Source organism: Lipotes vexillifer, unplaced genomic scaffold, assembly GCF_000442215.2.
Source record: "Lipotes vexillifer unplaced genomic scaffold, Lipotes_vexillifer_v1.1 scaffold158, whole genome shotgun sequence".
Classification (NCBI taxonomy): Eukaryota; Metazoa; Chordata; class Mammalia; order Artiodactyla; family Lipotidae; genus Lipotes; species Lipotes vexillifer.
This window is the reverse complement of record NW_006788189.1, coordinates 1,067,079-1,093,223: the sequence shown is the minus strand read 5'-3', so window position 1 is coordinate 1,093,223 and position 26,145 is coordinate 1,067,079. Positions and strand designations below refer to the sequence as shown.

Below are 26,145 nucleotides of genomic sequence, written 5' to 3'. Positions count from 1 at the left end.
ATATAATACCCTATGATATCAAGTGCAGAAAGAATGTGGAGCAACTATTTCTACAAAAAACCTTCTAGGGCTTCCCTGGTGGTGCAGTGGGTGAGAATCCGCCTGCCGGTGCAGGGGACACGGGCTCGAGCCCTGGGCTGGGAAGATCCCACATGCCATGGAGCAACTAAGCCCATGCACCACAACTACTGAGCCTGCACTCTAGAGCCTACGAAACACAGCAACTGAGCCCACATGCCACAACTACTGAAGCCCGCGTGCCTAGAGCCCGGCTCCACAACAAGAGAAGCCACCGCAATGAGAAGCCCGCACACCGCAATGAAGAGCTGCCCCTGCTCGCCGCAGCTAGAGAAAGCCTGCGTGCAGCAACGAAGACCCAACACAGCCAAAAATAAATAAATAAATAAATAAAATTAAAAAACGAACAAAAACCTTCTAACACTAATAAATGAGTTTAGCAGGGTTGTATAATAAAAGGATCTCCTATGCTGCAGGTATGAATTTTAAATGGTTCAGTTACCCTGGAAAACAGTTTGGAGGCTTCTTATAAAACTAAAAATATACATGTACAATGCAACTCAGCAACTGCACTCTTGGGATTTTTATCCTATAGAAATGAAAATGGGTGGAAAATGTGCGTCTACCCAGAGCACTGTACATGAATGTTTACAGCAGCTTTATTTGTAATAGCCCCAAACTAGAAACAACCCCAATGTACTTTAATGAGTGAACAGATAAACAGATTGTGCTACACCCATATGATAAAACAGTGCTCAACCAAAACAGTACTACAATGCTACAACTTGGTATAGACTCTCAAAAGTACTATGCCAAGTGAAAATAAGCTATATAATTATATATATAATTATGCAATTTCATTTACATAAAACTCTCAAAATGACAAAATTATAGTGATGAAGAACAGCTGAATGGCAAGGAGTTAGGGTTGGGGGAAGGGTGTGACTGTAAATGAGGGAATGTCTTTGTTGTAATGAAACAATTCCATATTCTGATTATAACAGTGGTTATACAAATCTATTCATGTGATAAAATTTCAAAGTAGTATATACCAAAGGAAAAAAAAAGGACATTATAAAAATTGGTGATATTCTAATGAGGTCTGTAGTTAAGTCAACAGTATTGTACCAATGCCAGTCTTTTCATTTTAAAAATGTACTAGAGTCATGTAAGATGTAATGATTTGGGGAAGGTGGAAAAAGGGTACATGGGAAATTTCTGTACTACTTTTCTAACTTCTTGTGAGTCTTAAATTATTTCAAGATAAGCATTTTAAAAAATAAGGGTGGTGTAGAGGTAAAGATTATTCTGGAATTAAAGACAATTAAAAGATAAAATAGGGCTTCCCTGGTGGCACAGTGGTTAAGAATCCGCCTGCCAATGCAGGGGACACGGGTTCAAGCCCTGGTCTGGAAGATCCCACATGTTGCAGAGCAACTAAGCCTGTGTACCACAACTATTGAGCCTGCGCTCTAGAGCCCGTGAGCCCCAACTACTGAAGCCCGCGTGCCTAGAGCCCATGATCCACAACAAGAGAAGCCACCACAATGAGAAGCCTGTACACTGCAACAAAGAGTAGCCCTCACTCGCTGCAACTAGAGAAAGCCCATGCACAGCAACGAAGACCCAACACAGCCAAAAAAAAAAAGAGATAAAATAACCAGAGACATCAGCAAAAATACATGAGACTTAGGATCTCTGAAAATTCCCTTTCATAAAAGCAACAAAAAACTGGCAAAAAAAAATGAAAGTCAGAAACAACTTTTTCAGAACTCCTAGAAATTAACCAAAGGCTTTCAACCATCTGGCAAAACTATTCAAAAAAATAGGCTGAATCTTGGTAAGAACAGTAAACTCTGTGGCGTTTTAACTTGCACTGTTTCCATTCTTCCATTTCCAGCTCCACAGTAGACTTATCAGCCAACAGCCCACACTGACAGTGAAAACCAGCAGCCTTGCAGCTACCAGAGGGGTCAGAGCCACTACAAACCCTCTTTACCAAAGAATTACCATTATATGACCTGTCTGCTCGTTCCCATTTGCAAGGCTGTCTTATTTGACTTGACTTGGAGCTTGTCAGTGCAAACGACCTTTTCCCAAGGTGTGTTTTTGGAAAATATTAGAGGCAGTCGATCAGTTTCCCAGCTGACTGAGAGGATGATAACAGTTGAGGCAAACAATAAGCTACCCAAAAAACGTGAAAGGAAAAACTAGAGAATGAAATATCCATAGGAGATTTGAACAGCTCTGACATATTTCTGGCAGTCTAGGAAGCAACACGCACATGTAGGGCTGTGTGCATACCCAGCGCTAAGCACACGCCCAGGGAAGAACTGAGAAGGCCCTAAGTCTCACCTCTGGCTAACTGTGAGGCTCTGTGCAAGCAGGAAGAGAGGGCTTAGGCAGAGCTGTCAACTGCCTGCCTAAGTGTTGACAGGGTACCCAAGACACACACAGAGCTCTCTGGCAAACACATGGAGACTTATTGGTTCCATGCATTGAAGAAAATCTGTTCTTTCATTAGATGACTACAAAGTTAACCAAGTAGATTTCAGTAGCTGCATTAGAAAAAGATATAGATTTTAAAGAATTAGTTCAGAAAAGTCACTAAACAACTACAACTACAAGGAATAGCAACAAACCTGGGGAGGGGTGGGAGTTTGATGTTCAGAGTTGCCACATTATATTGGTTGCCTAGAGAGCAACCAATGCAGACTGGAGGGATGTGACCAAGAACAAATGACACAGAGATCTATAGGTCCACCTTTATTCAGAGCTTTTCTATAGGTTTGGTGGAGAGTTTGAGGATGAACTAGTGACTGGCAGGGAAAACCTAAGCAAACATGAATAGTAGCCTTGTAGTATTGTACTATGTGACTTCTTTTAAAATTCAATTTTTATATCTATTTTGTTAGTGTCTGGATTTACTTTCTAAATCTACTGTTTTCTAAGATTTCAACTTTTCTTAATGTTTTGTTTTGAATTAGTATTCACATTTCAAAAGATGTATTGAGAAGTCTCCTTCCTCTAACCTACCCACTACCATCTCTACACAATACCACTCTATTTCAGTATTTCAGTGAATCTAAGTTGCCAACACTATGCAATACACCAATATTTTGTGAACAACTTAAAAATACATTATTTAATGATAGGATATTAACATGCAGTCAATTTGAAGTTATATATTGATTTCAGAGATGTTGACATGTATATGTTTGATCTTACTTGTATCACAGCATGTTCTGTATGGTTTTTGTTTTGTTTCTTTTAAAATTTCTGTTCACTTTTTTCATTTCCATCCTCTATGCCTACACTGTTTTTTGTTTTAACTGTACTTCATTCTGTGGTGGTTTCTTCTAGATCTTTACTGAATTCTGTCCACTCACGTATCATCTCTTTATGTTTTCTCATTTATTCTTGGGAGTCTTTGTATTTCATCCTTGTGTTCTGTTTCATAAAAGTGGTGGCTATTTTGTTAAGTAATTTCTATTCACAGTCAAATATTCTGTTATAAATTTCATCTGTTCCCTGTAAATGTTTTTCTGGTGAGTGTCCTCAGTGAACAAACTAGTATATTTTGTTGCTTTTTTCCTACTTTTAAAACTTATTTTCCCACCAATCCTTCTGTTATTACTCGTCGGTAAATGAGTTGGGCTATTCCAAGAAACAGCCATTTACGTGAGACTCCTTGGGCGTGGGAGGGTAGGAAAACTGCTCTTTCAGCTGGTTGCTTTTCACAATCCAAATACTCTCTTCTTTCAGGTGCCACAGAAACAGACTGCCAACTGCAAAAAAAGGCCAGCCTGGGTGCCTGTATGGGGCCCACCCCACAGCTTCTCTGAACCATACTAAGGCCAGGAAAGAGTCTACAACAGCCCCTCCTCACCCAAGTTTCTGCACGTTTTGCTCACAAGGGATAAACTTTTGTATTGATACATCACAGTGTGCTCTTCACCTTCATGAACTACTTTTTTTCTACCACTTTAAAAGTAACTCCATATGCTTTGTTTAAAAAAAAATCTTAACTGAAAATAAGTGTATTACGTTTGCAAATTTAATACCTGGTGTTGGCAAGAATGTGCAGGAAATGGGAACACATATCTTGTAAGCATGTAAAAAGGTAGAGTGATTGGAAATCAGAATTTAAACTGCACGTTTACTTTGACCCATCAATGCTACTTCCAGAAATCTATCCCTGAGAAATGTCTGCAACGAGGCTCAATAACAGATAACGAGATTCACTGTAGTAATGTTTATTACAGTGATAAATGGAAATAACTTAAATGTTCATTAATTGAGGACTTAATTATGGCACCAGCCTATCTGGGAACATAACACAGTACAGGAATACAGTCTTCTTTTCTGGTTTTGTACTTTCCTGACCTCTAAAGATGGTTATGTCCTAAGGTGTGGTCCTTGTACCACTTCTCTATTTATACTCACTGTCAATGGGAGCTTTTCCACTCTCATGGTGTTAAAGCATACATACAACATACCTTAGAGATAATGCAGGCTTGGCTGCAGACCACTGCAATAAAATGAATATCGCAATAAAGCGAGTCACACAAATTTTTTGGTTGCTCAGTGCATGTAAAAGTTATGTTTACACTATACTGTAGTCTATTAAGCGTGCAACAGCATTATGCCTGAAAAAACACAATATACATGCCTTAACTGTAAAAAATACTTTTCTGCTATAAAAAGCTAACCATCATCTGAGCCTTCAGGGAATCACAGCAGTGACATCAGAAATCACTGATTACAGATCACTATAGCGGATATAACAATAATGAAAAAGTTTGAAATACGGTGAAAAGTACCAAAATGTGACATAGAGACACAAAGTGGGCAAATGCTGGAAAAAAAAAAAAAGGCACTGATAGAGTTGCTTGATGTAGGGCTGCCATAAACCTTCAATTTGTAAAAAATGCAGTATCTGTGAAGCATCATAAAACAAGGTATGCCAGTACCTGCTTTAATTCCCAAATCTTAATCATCAGCATGGACCTCCATCTTCAATTCCAGAATTGTATATACTTCAGAAATATATACCCAACTATGCACGTGACATCTCCACTTGTGTGTGTTTAACCACTTGGATATCTCAAAATAAAATATCTAAAAGTAAACTCCTGATTTCCCCCTTGCTATTTCTCACTTCAGAAAGGGTAATTCCTTATCTGTAGTTGCTCAGGCAAAAATTGGTAGCTATCATCGCCTCCTTCCCTTTCTCTCCACTCAGAAAATTCTGACAGCTGTACCTTCAATACATACTGAGAATCTGAACCCTTCTGAAGACTTTTACTACCTCCTTGCTGGTCCAAGCCATTAAGAGAGTCTAAGGTTTTATCATCTCTTACTTGGTCTCACTGCTTCCACTCTTGTCTTCTTTCAGTTGATTCTCAGTACAGCAGCCAGAGCAATCCTTTTCGAAATAAGTCAAGTCATGTCACTCCTATGCCTTAGCCCTCTGATGGCACTCCTAGGTCTCACTCAAAATAAAATCCAAAAGATTTTGAATGGCCCACAAAGCCCTGTATACGTAATCTGGCTCTCATTGTTATCTCTGAACCATTTTGTACAACCCTGCCCCTCATTCTAGGCTGCTCTCCCTTGCTGCTCCTTGTTTATTCCTAATATACAGACAGTGCTTACTTCGCACAACACTGATATGTGTGACTTTCACATACATACGTGTAACTGTATTCCCCCAGTCTGCCAGCAACACTGTTCGAATTTCAGTTACTACAGTATAATTATTAACTGTGAGTAACTTCATAAAGTGCAAACTTTGCTACTAGCTCTTCAGTCCACAAATTACTCTGTAACTTACAGACATGCACATCGCACATCACTTCTTTTGAAGTATGTCGCTGACTGGTTGATTACTGCACATCTACTTCTCAGTTCATGCAGACAGCAAAGTGTGTAGTTGTGCTGTCTAGTTTCTTAGTGATAAACCCAGGTGAAATTTTACAAAAATGAACGACTGAAAGAGAACTGGCCAACAGCGATGAAAATGCAGAAAAAAATGTGATAAATCTAGAAGTAAAATGGGATATGATTAGAAGATCTGAAAATAGCAACAGCAAAGATAATTTAGGATGAGGCCTAGGCTTGTAAGAACCTATGGCTTGGACCACACTGAGAAAGTCCAATGAATATAAAAAAGGTGGTAAAGTCATTTTACTGTAAGCCACTATAGTGAAACAGACTATTTACTTCCATTTTGGATTGAAGACTGTAAAAAAACCCCACAACAACCCAATCACTCAGACCAAAGTGTTGAATTAACTGCCACATTGAAAGAAGATGGAAATTACAGGGAGGATTAAAAAACCCAAAAAACCAAAACCTTTTACAGCCAATAAAGGCTGGATTCATTTTTTCAGTAGTCAGCATTAATTTGATTAATGTAAGCTATCTGGGGAAACTGCTAGCACAGATAAAGATGCTGCTGTGGAATGTGCACCCAGATTCCAAGGATTAGTTAAGGAAGATGGTTTGATAAAAGGATAAAGATGTCCCTGGAAGTGATGCTGGCAACAACCTGACATTAAAGGAACTTCTGGGAATAATTTACAACACTGAAAAGACAAAGGATAGGGACTTCCCTGGTGGCACAGTGGTTAAGAATCCGCCTGCCGGACTTCCCTGATGGAGTAGTGGTTAAGAATCCACCTGCCAATGCAGGGGACAAGGGTTTGAGCCCTGGTCCGGCAAGACCCCACAGGCCGCAGAGCAACTAAGCCCATGCGCCACAACTACCGAGTCCCGTGTGTCACAGCTACTGAAGCCCACGCACCTAGAGCCCATGCTCCGCAACGAGAGAAGCCACCACAATGAGAAACCCGCGCACCACAGCGAAGAGTAGCCCCCACTCGCCGCAACTAGAGAAAGCCTGCGCAGAGCAATGAAGACCCAACACAGCCAAAAAATAATAAATAAATAAATAAATTCTTAAAAAAAAAAATCTGCCTGCCAATGCAGGGGACACGGGTTTGATCTCTGGTCTGGGAAGACCCCACACGTCGTGGAGCAACTAAGCCCATGTGCCACAACTACTGAGCCCACGTGCCACAACTACTGAGCCCACATGCCACAACTACTGAAGCCCGCACTCACAGTAATGAAGACCCAATGCAGCCAAAAGAAAAAAAAAGACAGGATAAAATGTCAGGGAAGACCCAAACTTAGAAAGGAGTATGACAATTCACCAAAGCATAGAAGTGGACTCTTGCTCTGTATCATAAGTTATTCAATGTGAATAAGGGAAACATTGTTCCAACTACAGTCGTCCCTCAATACCCACCCCTGCGGATACCAAAATCAATGGATACCTGTGGATGCTCGAGATGTGGAACCCTTAGATACAGGGGGCCAACTGTACTCTTGATTAACTTTTATTTATTTATGTATTTTTTCTTTTTTGGCTATGCTGTGCAGCTTGTGGGATCTTAGTTCCCAACCAGGGTTTGAACCTGGGCCCTCAGCAGTGAAAGCGTGGAGCCCTAACCCCTGGACCGCCAGGGAATTCTCACTTGATTAGCTTTTAGAAAGAAATAAAACACTTTAATTCTCAGCGTTTCTGATGTTCAAATTACAGTGTAATAAATAAATTTTAGTTTTACTATGTTTTTCATTTCCCTATATATTTTAATTGACAGTTAAGAGAGTTTTTGATATATTCACAAATGTTTTTAAGGTCACAGAACACTCATAAATAACCATGCACAGTTTCCGTTTACGTGGTTATTTGCACATTCCTGCACTAATGTACAAAGTGGTGACTGCAAATACTCCTACCTCAAAGTCTTAGTCCCTGCTCTTTCCTCTGCCTGACACAGTCTGACATCAGGGAGCATGTGGCTTACTCCTCCATGCTCTTAAAGCCTCTGCTCAGAGAGGCCCTTCTATAAGTCATCATCCTTTCCTCCCATCACTTCTATTCCATTTACACTGTTTTCTTTTTCTTCACATATTTATTATTTCTCTACACTCACTAGATAGTAAACTTAAGGAGAATGGACACTTTCAGTCACTCTTATATCCCCAGATACTAAAATGATACTTGGCACACACATGGCATTCATAAATTTTTTTTTGAAGTTTTATGAAGAAGTAGATCTAAATATATTAACATGGTAAGCTATTACAGATATAAGTACAAAATGCAGTATATAAAACAATCAACAAAATCCTGTTTTTAAGAATCTATCAATCTATCTACACATGTATGTAGAAAAAGATGTGGAAAGATGCTTAACAAAACTTTAACCAATCAATATTACTCTGGGGGAGTGCGACTGGAGGGGGGGTGGAGAATAGGACGATTTTCTCTTTATACCTTAAATATTTTTATATTGTCTCATTTTCTTTTCCAAAATATTACTTTTAGAATTAAGGAGATAAAGAGTAAAGAAAACAGAATGCATTAACTATTGTCACAATGCCATTTTCGATAGCAACAATAACTGGGTGTTTACTGTGAGGCAGGCTCTGTTCTAAGTGGTTTCAATACACAAGGAGCCTATGAGGCAGGTGGTGTAAGTATGCCCACTTCATAAATGAGGTAAATAAGGGTCAGAGAGGTTGAGAAATGTGTCCAGATCTCATAGCTAGAAAATGGTTCTTTCAGATGCACACACTAGTGGTTCTTTTTAGAGGCAAATGATGTTAAGTCTGCGACATGTATTAGACTTTTCTGTCCTCAATGATGTGCTCACCCTGCAGGCCTAGGCGACCCAGACGTACTCCGCATAGAGCTCTCCACTCGAGGGCTAGCCACTTCAGGAGGCTGAGGAGGAATGAGGGTTTTCCGAACTGCCATTCTGAAAGAGTAAAGAGACAAACCCAGACGGCATTAAAGGATAAGAACTACACATTTGCTAAGTGTACCTATGGCTAGGTATTTTTTAATGGATTTTCAAATTTTACCAAAGTAATGAAGGCAGATTATTTAAAAAACCAAATAGTACTAAAACGCTTTTAATAACACACAGCAGATCCCTTCCCCCTGCCTCCCCACTTCCTGCCTGTCTCTCTTCAGGAAGCAACCATTGCGACTCTTTTACCTGCTTCTTCTACCTTCTACCTACACATCTCCTTTGTACTTAATATTAAAATTTAGGGACTTCCCTGGTGGTGCAGTGGTTAAGAATCCGCCTGCCAATGACACGGGTTCAATCCCTGATGCCGCAGAGCAACTAAGCCCATGCGCCACAAGTACTGAGTCTCCTCTAGAGCCCACGAGCCACAACTACTTAACCCACATGCCACAATTACTGACGCTCTCGCACCTAGAGCCTGTGCTCCGCAATGAGAAGCCACCGCGATGAGGGCCACGCACCACAACAAAGAGTAGCCCCACCCCCGACCACAACTAGAGAAAGTCCACACGCAGCCATGAAGACCCAACGCAGCCAAAAATAAATAAATAAATATATAAAACATAAATAAATAATTAAAAAATAAAATAAAATTTAAATCTGTTTAGCAGTTACAATCATTATTTTACCTATGTATTTATATTGACCTGAGGAACTAAGTGAAAACAGTTGATCAAGGTAGCTAGTCATCAACTGTGTCACGCAGTAGAGAGGCCATGCGTGGCTCCGACTGACAACTAACTACTGGAGCTTAGCAATGTGGAAGTCATAAGTGATCTTGACACATTTAGTTTTGGCGGAGTGTTGCAAGCAAATGCTAGAAGAGTCCGTCTGAGACGAAACGGCTAGAACATACCACTTTGCAATGCCTAACTGTGAATGGATCCAGACACTGATCGTAAGACTGCTAACACCTCAAAAAGGTTGACTTCCACACAGCACACTTCTCCTGTTAAAAAGACTAAACCACCAACTTAGGAAAGAGTCTTGACAAAAGGGGAGAAAAAGTGAAGTTCACCAAGCCTTTAGATTCAAGTAACAACTTAGAGAAAATGTGGAGGAGAGAATAACAAGTGAAACAAGGCAATGGGGGCAGGGGGTTGGATTGTGTTCCCTAATATGACCCATCCGAGTCCTAACCCCTGCTACTCGTGAATGTAAAAAAAATAGGGTCTTTGCCAACGTAATTATGTAGATAAGATCATTCTAGACTTAGGGCAGGTCCTAAATCCAATGATCGGTATCCTTTCAACAGAAAGGAGAGGGAGATTTGAGACACACAGACACAGAGGGAAGGCCATGTGGATATGGAAGCAGAGATTGGAGTGGTGCATCAACAGGCCAAGCAACACAAAGGACCGCCAAGAGCCACCAGAAGCTGGAAGAAGGGCATGGCGTGGATCCTCCCTGAGAGTGTTCAGAAGGAACCAACCCTGCCGACGTGTTGATTTCAGACTTCTAGTCATCAGAACTGTGAGAATAAACTTTTGTTGTTTTAAGCCACCAAACTTGTGGTAATTTGTTATAGCAGCCCTAGGGAACTAACAGAATGGGGATGCAATCGACAAATTCAGGGAGAGAGTTGGGAGGGGAGAGGAAAACCCTACAGGACAAAAGACCAAGTTTCTTCAACAGACAAACTGCAAGGAAAAAAGAAATGGGGGTAACATATTAGAAGAGTCTTAATAGACATATCGACCAATCGTAATGTGTGTACCTTATCAGAATACAGACTCAAATAAATAATATAACAAAACAAAATTTGTGACATTTGAGATCACTGGAAGTTTGAACAATGACTAAATATTTGATAACATTATGGGGTTATAACATTTTTTTAAAGTATGTATTTCAATAAACACATGCTGAAATATATACAAATATATACAAACAAAATGATGTGTTCCCTATGATTTGCTTCAAAATAGTATGGTGGAAAGTGGTGGAAAGGCATACAGATAAAACATGAACTGATAAGTTAATAACTGAAGTTGAATGATGAGTATAAGTTCAGATGTTCAAATTTGTATTATGTTTAAACCTTCCACAATAAAAAGTAAGAAATAAACAAAAAAGCAAGACCACTCAATCCCCCATTCCTCAGTACAAACAAGCCCTCCAAACCCCTAAAGAGATACACTACTATAAACCCACAGAATGACCAAACTTAAAAAAGAGTGCCAAATAACAAGCGTCGATGATGACAAAGGCAAGGACCCCACTGCTGGTCAAAGTGTAAATGGGTACAAACACCTGGACAAACTGCTGGCGTTACCTGCTGGAGCTGAAAATGAGCACAGCCCACAACCCAGCAAATCCCCTCCGAGGTACATAACAGCACTGCATTTATGGATGCATCAAAGGTGATGCACAAAGATGTTCGGGGTAACATTATGGCCCTAAACTGGAAATAACCCAAATATCCATGGTTAGACTATGGTATTCTCAGACAAGGGCATTTTATATAACCATAAAAAAAGTTACAATTATATGCAGTAACATGGATCAATCTCCCAAAATCAAGTGAAAGAAGACGGACTCACACAAAAAATGTATATGATTCTATGGGAGCTCAAAAAGAGGCAAAACAAATACAGGGCAAAAAAAGAAAAACTGAAAAAAAAAAAAAAAAAAAGAAAAAAGAAGAAAAACTGGTTAGTAATCTTTGGGAGAAAAAAAAAAACGAAAAAAAAAAAAAAAAAAAGAAAAAAGAAGAAAAACTGGTTAGTAATCTTTGGGAGAAAGTGCTGGTAATGTCCTGTTTCTTGACCGATACAGCAGTTATACGTTTGTGCTGACTCATTACACTGTACATACATTATCTGTGCAGTTTTCTATACTTCAGTGAAAGTGCTGAAAGGAAGAGAGACTGGAAGAAGTGGGGCTAGCAAATAGAGACAACGCCTTCATTTTCATTGCAAACAGGAGCAAAAAAATGGGGCAGAGTGGAGCAAAGTGGAAGAAATGATAACTAGTTTATACTTGTTTACGTGAAGGATCCCACTAACAAGAAAAAACTGACGGAGGAGAGAGGCAGAAGAGCCGGAGCAGTTCTCATGGAGGTGAGACGGGCGGCAGTCAGGCACTCTGGAGAGACCCCCGAGAGCTCAGCTCTGAGTGATGAGCCCATCACTGAGAGATGGAGGCGGAACTGGAGACAGAGGCAGGCAGGCAAGCATGTGATAGCTAGCTTGTGAACTTCTCTTCTGTGTGTTTCCATTTTCTCAAGAACGTAGCAGAAAGAAAAAAGTAGGTGGGCACATTCATTAGCTACAAGTGAACGTGGGAGAGGAGGCGTGGAAGTCTGGAAAGGAGCAGAGGTAGACGGGTGTCTGGAGGAATGGCCAAGGAAAGCAGACTGTGCTGGTCTGCTGGGAGATCCCAGGGGAGGTGTGTGACGTTAAGCCGGACGAGGCAACACTCTGCTGCACACAGGCAAGCGGCACAACACAGATTAGGCAGAACGCTGGATTTTAACTCTGACTTTGACAAAGTGAAGAGGACGACAGGGAAGCTGAGGCTGCAAGCAAGGAAATGACTGCAACGCACCACAGACTGAACCAGGGAGGGCAGACAAAGAAGCCAGGAAAGGCAGTGAGGAAAAGTGAAAGGGTGGTAAGGACCAAAAGACTGAAGGCTCCTAACTGGGTCTTGTTGGGAGTCGCTGCCACGGACGTGGAAAGAGAGGCGGGCTGTGGGACCCTAGGGTACAGAAAAAGCTGCTGAACTTTTGTGCCGTGGAGTGCTAGCGCTCATGGGTGTGCCCTGCTGAGGGAGGGCGGATGCAGAGGATGCATTCAAGCAACTGAGAGGCCAGAGAGCTGGGAAATCGTTTCTGTTTACATTAAAGTTGAAGACGGTATGACAGAGCAGACACTATGTACCTTCTGAAGGACAAACACAGACCCCAAATCAAACCTGAATCTGTCCCACAAGGTAGCCACCAGCCACATGGGGCTACTAAGCACTTGAAAGGTGACAAGTGCAACTGATGAGCATGATTTTTAACAATATTGCATTTAAACTAATTTGAATTTAAAAACTGGTACTTGATTCAGTTACTGGAAAACTTTTCAGTGTGTCTGGATTAACCTGGCTATGTGAAACTACTTTTTCAATTGCAAATTTTATGAAATCTAAATACAGACCAGGAAGCATGTCTGCTGTTGAGAAGGAAGGGCCTGAAAGTGGTAGTGAGGCCCAAAGAGGACAGCCACCCCACCTCCAGGCCCAGTGACAGGATGGGATGGGGAGGGAGAGACAGCCACCACCCTGGGGAGAGTTGAGGAAGTCGAGATCCCGAAGAGCCAGGTTCCAATTAAAGCAAGAAGCCATGCTCAGAGAAGAGGTCAGGCCACGGGGGACTCAGATGATGACGGATGATCTCAGAGGGCACAGCAGAAGGGACTTTGGAGGTGATGAAGCATGGGAGAAGGGGCAGATCTCATTTTGTCTAGTGTTGTGAAATTTCAAAATATTTTACCTTGGTGCCAGTTTGTATCCATTGCCATCTACTGTACCAAGCATTTCATGGTTCGTTAAAACAGGAAACTCCTACCCTTCGGTTTTGGTGATTTTCTATGAATTATTTTTAAGTCATCCTCTTCTCTTCTCTGATCTGTCTTGCTGAAACCCCATCACTTGGAGGCAGGATCTCCTGAACTGGTTCCTTAAATTTTGGGTCTTTTCTCTCCTATTCTCTATCTCTTTGTCTTTTTGCTCTACTTTTGAGAGATTTCCTCAATTTTACTTTTCAAGTTTTCTACTGAGTTTTTGATTTCTGGACACATTCTTGTTCTCGGAATGTTCCTTTTGTGGAGCATGGCCTTCCTGTTTCATGGATGCAGTTTTCATTTGTCCTTTGAAGATGGTACTGACAGTGTCTGTCTCTGTTCATGTGTTCTTATGTTTTGTTTTTAGTTTTATTCTCCTTGCCTAGCCTCTGCATCTTCTGAGCTGCTTTTTTCAGTGTATTTGCTGTGGCTTCTATCTTGCATTGTTAGAAGAACCCTCAGATACCTGATATGCTTGGCTGCACGCTCATGAGGAGGAGTGGGGGGACTAAAAAGGCGCTTGGAAGCTCTGAGCTTGTGGCGGGGCTTGTTTACTTTAAGGGCAATCGGAGCCCTGTCCTTAGTGTCCTTAACCCCCTGTTGGTATCCTTAGCCCTTTCCCCTCGGGCTGGAACGGACCCTAGAAGCAGAGTACAGTCGTCTTCTCACTTTCTGTCAACAGAGTTAAATACAGCTGCCAGGGTCGTGTCAGCCAAGAGGGAGAAGTCTCAGCACTCCACACAGGCTTGGTCCCCTAACCCCTTTTTGGTACAGCACCATGCCCTTCACTGTGCTGGCTAATCCCGGTGGATACCCCCAGTTCTTCCCACTCCTGGTCCTTTTGAAGATTCACAATTTACACAAGGATGGTTCTCAGCGCTCTTCTCTGCAGACTTAACGTTCACCTTTTTCACAGCTAAGGGAGCGAGTGAGCACTTGCCTATTTGCTTTCCAGCTTCAAAGACTTGCTGCTGTTGTGTCTTCTCCTATTCTCTCCATCTCTGTGTGTTTATAATCTTTTTTTAAAAAAAAATTTATTTATTTATTTACCCACTTACTTATTTTTGGCCGTACTGTGTGGCTTGTGGGATCTTAGTTCCCCAACCAGAGATGGAACGTGCACCCTTGGCAGTGAAAGCGTGGTGTCCTAACCACTGGACCACCAGGAAATTCCCTACAGTCTTTTTTTTTTTTTTTGCGTTACGCGGGTCTCTCACTGCTGTGGCCTCTCCCGTTGCGGAGCACAGGCTCCGGACGCGCAGGCTCAGAGGCCATGGCTCACGGGCCCAGGCGCTCCGCGGCATGTGGGATCCTCCCGGACCGGGGCACAAACCCGTGTCCCCTGCATTGGCAGGCGGACTCTCAACCGCTGCGCCACTGGGGAAGCCCCCTACAGTCTTTTTAAAAAGCCTCTTTACTAAAAGTTCTGTAGGGTTTTGAGAGGAAGAGAAATTTAGAAGTGTGTATTCAATCTGTCATCTTAACTACAAGCTCTGCCTTGTGTTTTCATTGATATGGTTACTGTGTCATGGACTTAGTATTAAGACAGAGACTCTGGTCTCTGTTATGGCAGAACACATACCTTCCCACCTATGACCCACCAACTCATAAGCTTATATGACAACACAGAACACTATTTGCTACTAAATATGACCCCTAATACACTTGGGAAACTGCTTGCCCCGAGCAACAATTCATTTAGGACAATGAGGAAAAAATACACAGCACACATTACTGTGCCTAGCTAGACAAGCCTGAAGAGTTCACTTCAAGCTACTTTAGGGGTTCTAGGGTTAAACTCTCAGAACCAGAGAGAACTCCTAAAAGTACGTTAATACTCAACACATGCTTATAAATTGACACCCAACTGACTCCTGGATTCTTACCATCCTGCAGTCTGAGCTTGGCAAGGCTCTACTGAAAAACCCGGAGGTCAACTTATTTTGGAGGAAATTGAGTTTGCTATCAGCACTGGATTACTGCCTACTGTTTACACCAATTACATCCAGAATTAGAGGTGTCCTTTGGCACTTCTGATCTACTCACCCATCTGTGGCAGGTTTCTTCCGGAGTATACTTGGCCGTGGAGACGAGCCCTGGGCTGGAGCGTTGGTGCTCGCACTCTGGCTGTGAGTCTGCACCACAGTTGTTGCTGCTGGAGCAGCACTGAATGGGTTGCTAAGAGGGTTGGCTACAATTGTGGCTCCATCTGCCAACACCACTGCTGGAGGACAGGAAAGAGCAATGAAGAGAAGGAAATGGAAGTAACATCACTAAAATGTCACGTAAGACAAAAAATAACGATCAGACCACCACAATCAAGAGTATCCATGTTAGGACTGTCCGATTTCAAGAAGATGAGGGATAAGGACAAAAGCAGATGGCAAAGTGGGAGAGGTTACAAAGTCTACTGATGCACGATTAAGAACCTCTTTTCTTTGCTCTACAATCATAATTACTAATAAGCGAGATAAGATACATAAAGTATATAGTATACTGCAAGAAATGTTCTGCTACAGTTTTTTGGTGAAATACCACCACCTCTCAATTCCTAATAATGGTACCAACATTCCAGTCTATCTTTACAGCTTTACAAACAACTCCAAACAAAATCTTAGGGAATTTCCTGGGGGTCCAGTGCTTAGGACTCCGCACTTCCACTGCCAGGGCCCAGGTTCAATCCCTGGTCGGGGAACTAAGATCCCGCAAGCCATGCAGCACGACCAAAAGGTAAAAGAGAAAAAGAAAATCTTGAAATGGAATGAGAACACTAGTCTTATAAGGTGAACGTACTCCCTCAACTAAGAGCTCTTTTAGAACGCTTCTCCCCATGTGCAAGTGCATGTTAGGCTGTTTATGTACGTAGTTTCTAATGCTTACAAAGACCCTGACAGGTAAGTTCTAAGCAACTCATGTTACAAAGAGAAAATTAAGGCCTAGCGAGCTTACCTGAGACCACAAAGCCAGCAAGTGGCAGAACCATGATTCAAACCCTGTGTACCTTTTCCCTCCACACCAACTTCCATATAAAAAATTAAAATTACCTGAAGTCTTTCCTTCAGGCTGAGGCTGCTGGGTCCCTATTGGTGCAGGCTGAAGTCCTTGGGTGCTGATTGGGGTTGCTGAGTGAATGCCCTGTGTGCCTATGGGGGCTGGCTGGATCCCTGGGGTCCCAATGGGAGCTGGCTGGATGCCCTGTGTACTGATGGGGGCTGGCTGGATCCCTTGGATATGTCGAGCGTGGGACGCATCCACTGTCATCAACTGCATGGGGTTCAGGTGGACTGTGGACGCCACCCCGACTCCAGTCTGAGCTGTGATGGCAGAGTTTGGAGCCTGAGCTGAAACTAAAAATGATGCAAAAAGTGACAAAAATGTTAGCTTTGATTGGCACAGTCCACATAAGGAGAAAAACACTCAAATCAAAACAATTTTTCCACTGTTCAAGATCTAAACTCTCAGTTAAAAAAAAAAAAGTGCTACGTAAACTCTATACGTTGAGGTCCCCCCCCCCAACTTCCACCAATTTGATACGATCTCTCTGCAGATTGCTAGAAATAGCATTAAAATGAGAAAAAAGCAATCATTTATTAAAAGCCAAATGTAAGCCAGGCCACTATGTAAGTAATTAATATAAAACTTCTGAGATACATCCATGCCTCCAGGTCAAGAATCTTTGCTTTAATTTATAGAACCACTATCACAGGCACTTCTACAGTAGTTGTGAATTTTAAATTCCAAAATATGCACTGAAGAGAGAATTAACTTGTCCTTTTATCTATCAGGCAAACATATCATCTGTGTATATTAAAAACAAACAAACAAACAAAACTGAAAACAAAAACCTTCCCAGGAAGTGACAAAAAAAGAAGGGATTTCTCACTGTTTGTGGAAAGAAAACAAACAAAAGACTTTTCTTCTCGGTCATCAAAACAATCTGGAAAAAGATATACATATCCCCATGTTCACTGCAGCATTATTTAGAATAGCCAAGATATGGAAACAATCTGTGTCCATTAGCAGATGAATGGATAAAAAAATATGGTATATATATCCATACACACATAATGGAATATTACTCAGCCATTAAAAAAGAAAAACCCGAAATACTGCCATTTGCGACAACATGGATGGACCTAAAGGGTATTATGCTTAGTGAAATACGTCACAAAGAGAATGACAAATACCATATGATCTCACTTATACATGGAATCTAAAATGCAGAAAACAAAAATAAACCAAGCTCTTGGATACAAAGAACAGACTGGTGGGTGCCATAGGCAGGGGTGGAAAGTGGGCAAAATGGGTAAAGGTGGCCAAAAGGTACAAACTTCCAGTTATAAGATAAATAAGTCATGGGGATGTAATGTACAGCATGACGACTACAGTTAGCAATACTGTATTATATATTTGGAAGTTGCTAAGAGAGTAGATCTTAAAAGTTCTCATCACAAGAAAAACAATCTTTAACTGGACGGTGACAGATGTTAACTAGACTTGTGGTGATTATTTTGCAATATATATAAACATTGAATCATTATGCTGTACATGTGAAACTAATATATGTCAATTATACCTCAATTTTTAAAAAATAATCTAACTGAAAATGTTTTATAAACCATAGAGATAAACGTTTAAATTATTATTATGCATAAGAAAAGTATAGTGAAAAGTTACTACGTGTAAATTTATAGTCATGGCTATATTGTAATTCTTCCTTTGTAAAATATATACATACACAATTTCCAGAGCATTATAGCTTCTTCCTGAGAAGTGTATCTGTGCTATTTCTGTTAAATAACAGTTTTTGGTTATTTGCCTGCTGTTGAACCTGCAATCTAGTCACCACTCCACGCCTTTTTAAGATCCAATCTTATTTCACACTTTGTGTTCTCACTCACACTATGTTCCTCCCCAAACCAAACCACTCTGTTCTGACCACATACTCTAGCTAATACTTTATTCACAGAAGAAATGTGCTTTTCTCCAAACCCACTAAGGCTCTGTCCTATACTTTCTGAAAGATGCCTTCCAAATGTCACTTCCTTCAGGAAATCACTCCTGACCTCCAACCCTACCTTCTCAAGTAGAAATAACCTCTTACCTCAGAAGCAGCATGGCTTTGCTCAAGCCCCTCTTTTAAGATTTAGCATATTATAGTATCTCTTCATGTCTAATCTTCCTACTAGACTCTAAGCTTGTTGAAAGCTGTTTAAAAGTCAACTTTAAAAATAGAGCCTAGCATAGAAGCCTTACACAGGACCTTACAGAAAAGTAGGGTTTCAATAAATATTCAATAGGATACTATAAGCTGGTTACTAAATCATTTTTTCATTTGTGTCCATCCATGTTTAGATTCACATGTCTGAGAAATAATATATTACCTCTCATCTGCACCAACAATGACAGTTTGATCCTGGAAGAAATAAAATATTGAACGTACTATTCATTTTTCTGTGTTAGTATCTATCAGGGCTACAGCAGTGATGAAAGAAGAATAATGTAGAGAAACAGATGACTGGCAGGATCCCCAACACTTCAGACAGTGCTCTTATGATGGATTTTTACAATAAAGGTTTATATAGAATGATAGTGTCTGTATAGTTGATTCTAGGTCAAGAGAGACTCTGCATGCCCTTTTCAGCTGGCTAGCATTCAGAGAAATACACAGTGGTCATGAATGACCTTCTCCATAAAAGCAAAATGACTGCACTGTTATAGAAGTTCTGTTATAGAATCCTGTTATAGAGTTCTGTTATAGAACTTCACTGTTATAGAATTCAAGGTAGTAGATGAAGGAGAGAACTTGAAGGCAAGTGCTGTTACTGATAAAGAGACTTAAGAATTTTCAGCAGTTAGTGTAACACACACACGTGTGAAATTTACTTCCTAATTGTCAACATGCTTCTATGATACTTTTTGCATCCTACTTTTGGCAACAATCAATTAAACATTATTCTACTTTATAAGACTGTTAATAAAAAACCACTGTTATGAAGTTCCTTTAAAAAGAAAGTTTTGAAAAACAAACACCCCCCACCCTGCAAAAAAAAAAAAAAATCAAAACACACACAAGGAACAATGTAGAGATAGAGGAACCTACTTTCAAAGCTATTTAAAGCTCAGTATTGGGACTTGCCTGGTGCCGCAGTTGTTAAGAATCTGCCAATGCAGGGGACATGGGTTCAAGCCCTGTTCCGGGAAGATCCTACATGCTGCGGAGCAACTAGGCCCGTGCGCCACAACTACTGAGCCTGCGCTCTAGAGCCCAAGAGCCACAACTACTGAAGCCCGCGCACCTAGAGCCCGTGCTCCACAACAAGAAGCTGCTGCAAGGAAAAGCCCACGCAGCTCAATGAAGAGTAGCCCCGCTCACCACAACTAGAAAAAGCCTGCACACAGCAATGAAGACCCAATGCAGCCAAAAATGAATAAATAAAAGAAAGAAATTTATATATATATTAAAAAAACCCCTCAGTGTTTGAAAGTTTTAGACTAGCACTGTCCTAATGAAAATATAAGTCATACATGCAATTTTAGATTTTCCAGTAGCCACATTAATAAACTAAAACGCAGGCCAGGGCTTCCCTGGTGGTGCAGTGCCGATGCAGGGGACGCGGATTCGTGCCCCGGTCCGGGAAGATCCCACAGGCCGTGGGCGGTTGGGCCCGTGAGCCATGGCCGCCGAGCCTGCGCGTCCAGAGCCTGTGCTCCACAACGGGAGAGGCCACAACAGTGAGAGGCCCGCGTACCACACAAAAAAAACCCAAAACGCAGGCCAAATTAATTTTAATGACATATCTTGTTTAACTCAATATATCCAAAAATTATCATTTCAAAATATAATCACTATAAAAGTTATTAATAACATACTTTACATTCTCTTTTCCATATTATGTCTTCAAAATTCAGGGTACATTTTACTCTTAAAACACATCTCAATTCAGAGACTAAATTTCAGAAATATTCAATTTGTATTTTGATTCCATAAAATCTACAATTTTGAAAAAAGTAGTTGCATATCACTAAGTTGTGCCAAACATATTTGAAATTTCTCTCATTTTAATTAAGTAAAACAAAAAATTCAGTTCTTCATTTGTGCCGGATCCCCTTCAAATGCTCAATGGCCACATGTGGGCGCAGCTGCAGTCCTAGACGGCACAGCAGACAGGCAATGGCCACAATCTGACAACCTGGCTTTCTTATGCCTGAAGTGAGCTGAGGGTCTCACAGGAAAAGACTATACAAACCCTGAGGTTTAAGTAGCATTGTTTATTCTGGATTAGCAAAAAGAACACTATTTATCAGACTGGATAGTGAATTTTGAGCACAACTGGACGAACATTAAAAACACAACAAATATCCCACAAAACAATAGAAGCCCCGTAAGAGTACAGCTTTATTCGTTTTTAATTGCACTTCCATTTTAAGGGATAACAAAAACTGTTAACATAATTATCCTCAGGGTGGGAGAAAATCATGCTACTATCACTAATAAGTAACAACTTTTTAGATTTCAGGGATGGTGATTTACAACCTTAAAGCTTCAGATTTCAGCCTTATCTGAATCTGAAAATAGAAGCTAGAGTAATTAAATCCATACTAGAAATATTCACTGATCAATTTCTATCTCATTGCATGCAAAAATTAAAACGTTAAAAGTCATCTTCACAGTGGGGCTCATACCTGGATACTGTCGAATGGTGGACACAGAGCTGGTGATCGGGGTGTAGGTGTGAGCAGCCAGTGGGTATGCAGAAGGTGGGTACGTTGGCAGAAAGTACTGGAACTGAACAGGAACAGATGGTCTATAGATGGAACACAGATAATATGAACCAAAATGGTTTTTCTTCTTTCCCTTCAAATGATCCTATCCCCTACAAACTCTTTTTACTTCTAACTGCCATATTAACGTTTCCAAAATTGCATCCCAAACAATTATATCAAAGGATACAGACCTAGAGAGAGTAATATTTTAACACGGATGGACCTAGAGATGATCATACTAAGTGAAGTAAGTCAGAGAGAGAAAGACAAATACCATATGATGTCACTTACAGGTGGAACTGAAAATATGACACAAATGAACTTATTTACAAAACAGAAACAGACTCACAGACAGAGAAAACAAACTTGTGGTTACCAAAGGGGAAAGGGGCGGGAAGGGATAAATTAGGAGTCTGCGATTAGCAGACACAAACTACTATATATAAAATAGATAAACAACAAGATCCTACTGTATTGCATATATATATAAAAAACTGAATCACTTTGATGTATACCAGAAACTAACAACATTGTAAATCAACTGTACTTTGGTAAAAAAAGAAAAGAAAAAAACTAATAAGCATTTCTATACACCACAATAATCAAACAAGATTAAAAATGATCCAATTCTGAAATTACTTCATGTGTACTCCACCAGGTTCTCACTGTGGGGTGGGAGAAGGGAGATACAAATACAGAATGGGGGAGGTAATGGAGCTAGACCAGAGATACCAGAATGTACTTAGTTTTTAAAATGTTATATACTTTCTACCTCTCTGCCTGCTGAAAGGGCCTAGAAGAAGTGACAATCCAGTAACAACAAACAGAGCTAATGGCTAGATCTTAGTTTCTAAATGATGCAAAGGAACCAGGGCTCCTTGGAGAAATGGCAGATTCCAGGGCTCAGAGGGACCAAGTTCAGGAAGAGTTTCAAGTATCTTAATGTGGTGAGAAGTAAGGAAGGGCTAGAATGACCAGTACATAGCAAAACCCAGGAACTAGTATGAAGGGGCTCCCAAGGACGAACCTGGAGACAATTTGAGCCTCGAAATAGATGACAGCAATGGATTATAATTATGAATAAGTAAAACCAAATCCACGAGCCCATGCAGACGTTCAAAAATAAAATAAACAGAAAAATAAATGGGGATAGATGAACTTTCTTTACATCAGAATGTCAACTGATAAATATCAACGAAATGATCGAACAAGTCACTATCTTGCAACCATCATATTGCAACCATCAACTGATTCAGCTAGGAATCATCAATAGAAGCAAAACTACTGAGTGAAAGCTTATAAGGACACTTATAGTCAAGGTATTTCCACACAAATTATTTACAAAAAAGAAAAGTACACCTTTACAGTAGAAAAATCTGGCAACACCTTCATTAAGTAATTAATGTTGAGATAACTATTAATGGGACAAAGGGAGAGCATGAGCTCTCTGATGTAGTAACAGTGAGAAGAACATATCACCTAATGGTATTCACTTCAAAAATGCACAGCCTGAATCTGTGAGGAACAATCCGACAAGCCCAAATTGAAGAATATTCTGCAAAAACAATGGCCTATCTATACTCTTCAAAAATTTCAATGTATGAAAGAGAATGGAAAGCTAAAGGATCGTTTCAGTTCTCCGTACTGTGGTTAAGTAAGAACAGCTTTGTTCTCTAGAGATGAAAATGGAAATACTTAGGGATAAGAGGTCATGATGCTGCCACCCTTACACTCAAAATGGCTCAAAATAAATTAAAAAGAGAAGTACACAAGTCAAAAAAAAAGATACTAGAACATTCATCAAAAGGAGAATGAATAAATACAGCACAGTTTCATAAAATTAAAGAAATTATACAACGTATTAGATTTTCAGGGGGAAAAACTGAAAATAAAGAAATACATGCCATATTCGTGGGACAATTGGTTTCACTGAAAAATCAAAACAATTTGTGACATGATGGGGCACATTCCCTCCTACCTATTGTCACTTCGGGTTTCCATAGCCACAGGATTTGGAGAGGCTCGATGTCCTGAAATGGGAATCAGGCTACTCCTCTCTGCAGGGTAATCGGGTTGGATCCGAGGAGAAGTATGTGTGATTTGCTGAGGCACCACCTTAGCTACAAAAAGTATAATCCAATTACATTACTGCTCATATGCTTTCACTGGCATGCCAAAACATTCTTGGCCAGCAACAATCTTAAGAATGCAAACAGTAATAAGAAGCCTGGATTTTTAGTTTTAATCAAAATAAAAAATGAAAATATGAGTACCTATGGTTCAACTGAATTATTTCAATCCAATAATCCACTGATATATTTACACTGCTATCTGTCAAAGCAGGGTTCAACATTAATACTTTCAGCAACTACATCCTTTTCCCCTGACCTGGCTTCTTGGAGACCTTTTTTTTAAAAGGAGAAAACTTTAAAAAAAAAAAAAAATCAACAAAAATTTGAATACAGAAATGGCAAACACCTTAGATTCTTTTCAGGGTCCCGTAACTAATTAGTAATAATGTAGCTATTAAGTAATGAGAAGGTCATTTTAATTTCCAAGTCTTAGGTTCCTCATCTATGAGGAGGCTTTCTCTAGAAAATCACTTAATTTCTAAAGTCTTTTGAGTTTCCTGTGACTTTGCATAATATTTTATGGCAAAATCAAAATAATCATACAGTTTTCAAATTTAATTCTATCTGTAAAGACCCAAGTCATACCAATGGCAGGCACGCAAACACTAGAGACTGGGATGATGCCATCACGTTACCCCAGGTGCAGCACACTGAACACCAAAGGTAAGCAGCAACCCCCCCAGGCCCAGATATTTTCTGAGGGAGGCAGCTGGAGAAGTTTCTGCAGGATGATGGGTGAGATGCCCAGTTTGACCAGCGAGGATGGCCTCTGCTGGTTAACGCAGAGAGAAGCTGGCATGATGTATTTTCCATCAGTAGTCAGTCGAGAGGGTGCTGAGGGAAAAGTGAGTAAGCCTGTGTTTTCACTGTGCCCATAAAAGGTAGGAGAAAATTATGCTTCCAATAAAAAAGCAGCTGTGTTTGGCAGAGTAGCTAACATCAGATGGTAACCACACACACACATGAATCATACCTTTACTTTTTCCTAATTAAAAGGGCCATACATCCTCAATTATTTAGGAAAAAAAAAACTTCAGGAAAAACATAATGCAGAAATCGTAAGTTGGGGCTATTTTCAAAGATAATCCCTGTTTTCTGGCATCATCTGATTCTTTTTATAGTTCTGAGACCACTGTCATGTGTGGAGAAAATAAGGGTGGCATTCTATTGGAAACGGGCATTCACTGCAGGTGAAAACCCTATGCTTGGGGTTATCAGGCTTTTCCCCTGATCCAACACATTCCTATTAATAACAATGGCTGAATTCAATATCTAATCTCACCTGGAGAAAGCAAGTGACACTTGGAAAAAGCCACTTAGGTGATTTTAATATAGCTCTTATGCCCTCAACTTGAAAATCAATGCTCTAGGGTTAATATCAGTTTTCCCTTCTCAACTGAGGCCCTTCTGTACAGGGATCCCATTATGATGTAACAAATATCTGGGTTACTATACAAGAAGAAAACAAAACTAGAGCATAAACCTGACGGAACTTTGACAAAAGCAATCACACTAAGTAGCAGATGTTTAAATCTGTTTGGACACTTCTGTCAAATGATTTTCATATCTAGAATTTAGTAAATGGTAAAAATTCAAAGATAAATGAGCTGAGGAGTTAGAGAACACAGCAATACAGTAACTTAGGACAGGTAAGAAGTTGGTAGCTTTAGCCAAATGAATGAACATTATTTGTCTTCTGCTACTTTCAGTGAGTTTACTTCCACAGTGTTTACTCTTAGGAAGACACAGTGACATTAACAAGAACTGATCTCTAAATAATTCTCCACAGAGAGGGTTCAAGACACAACCAGACAGCCCCCTAGGGTACGCTGCCCCTCTTTACTGGTCTGATTTTCTTCATAGCTACACATTCCCTAGTGAGACTCTCGACTATAAAAATGAAAAGAAGGGGCTTGGCTCTGACTTGACAGCACTGCAGATAACTGATGACACGGTTAGGTATAGCCAGAAAACAGCCTGAAATGACAACATGGAACAATCAACGATCTTTTTCAATGAAAGTGCTGTAATGCTGAACCTCTAACCCCACTGGCAGACTTCACAGAAGTGAGATTAAATTCAGAGGGTGTGACAGAAGTTTGGTTTCCCCAATGCCAAGCTGGAGTGAGCAGTAATGTGAGAAAGACCGCAGTTATTTTCTCTGCTAAAAGCTGTCTGTGGGGCTGAGTACCAATTTAAGGGCTGGAATGGCTCAGTTATTTAAAAGAGGAGCAAGGGTTTCCTGGGTCCTACCGTTACTCTGGAAAAGTGCCTTCAAAGTTTGCTAGGAGGGCTGTGGAAGCTGCAGCCTGTCACACATGCAAAGGAAGGAAGCAGGGAGGGAAGGACCACCCCAGTGCTGGGACACAGCAGGTAGGGGAGACACTTCTGTGTCTGGTCACCAGATTTCTGACCATCGAGTATGTCAGTGCGTCCTCTCACAAAAGCAGGCTTACTTCTAAAAGTACAGCAGATTAAAAATATGGCAGCTGTCCCACATCTCTGGGAGTGAAGGAGAGTAAGATGGCACACTCACTGTTACAGAACCAAGGCACGGGTAACACTAGAAACTAAAACCTGTGACTTGTGGGTTAAAGAAGTGTTCTGCCTCATAGGCCACAGCCTCTGCTTTGGAAGCTGTGACAGTAAGCTATCAACTCTGACGATAGGCATCAACAACTTGCCGGACAAACCTTGCTGATGCCTGTTTTGGCCCATGAGCTAACAATGGGTTCACACTTTTAAACGGCGGGGGGGGGGGGGGGCAGACAAAAACGCGTCATT

The 26,145-nt window shown here is 40.6% G+C and overlaps 1 protein-coding gene across 2 annotated transcripts in view; it reads right to left on the bottom strand.

The window, feature by feature from the left end:
• SAP130 (Sin3A associated protein 130) overlaps nucleotides 1-26,145 on the bottom strand; it is a 75,782-nt gene that overhangs the window by 27,775 nt on the left and 21,862 nt on the right. Inside the window, exons 11-15 of one of the 2 annotated variants that reach the window (XM_007461293.1) lie at nucleotides 23,208-23,349; nucleotides 21,149-21,270; nucleotides 16,507-16,809; nucleotides 15,509-15,686; nucleotides 8,748-8,852 (exon numbers count right to left, since the gene is read on the bottom strand). In XM_007461293.1, the coding sequence (XP_007461355.1) occupies nucleotides 8,748-8,852; nucleotides 15,509-15,686; nucleotides 16,507-16,809; nucleotides 21,149-21,270; nucleotides 23,208-23,349 (850 nt within the window). The remainder of the gene's footprint in view (nucleotides 1-8,747; nucleotides 8,853-15,508; nucleotides 15,687-16,506; nucleotides 16,810-21,148; nucleotides 21,271-23,207; nucleotides 23,350-26,145) is intronic. The other variant, XM_007461294.1, reaches the window with a different exon arrangement.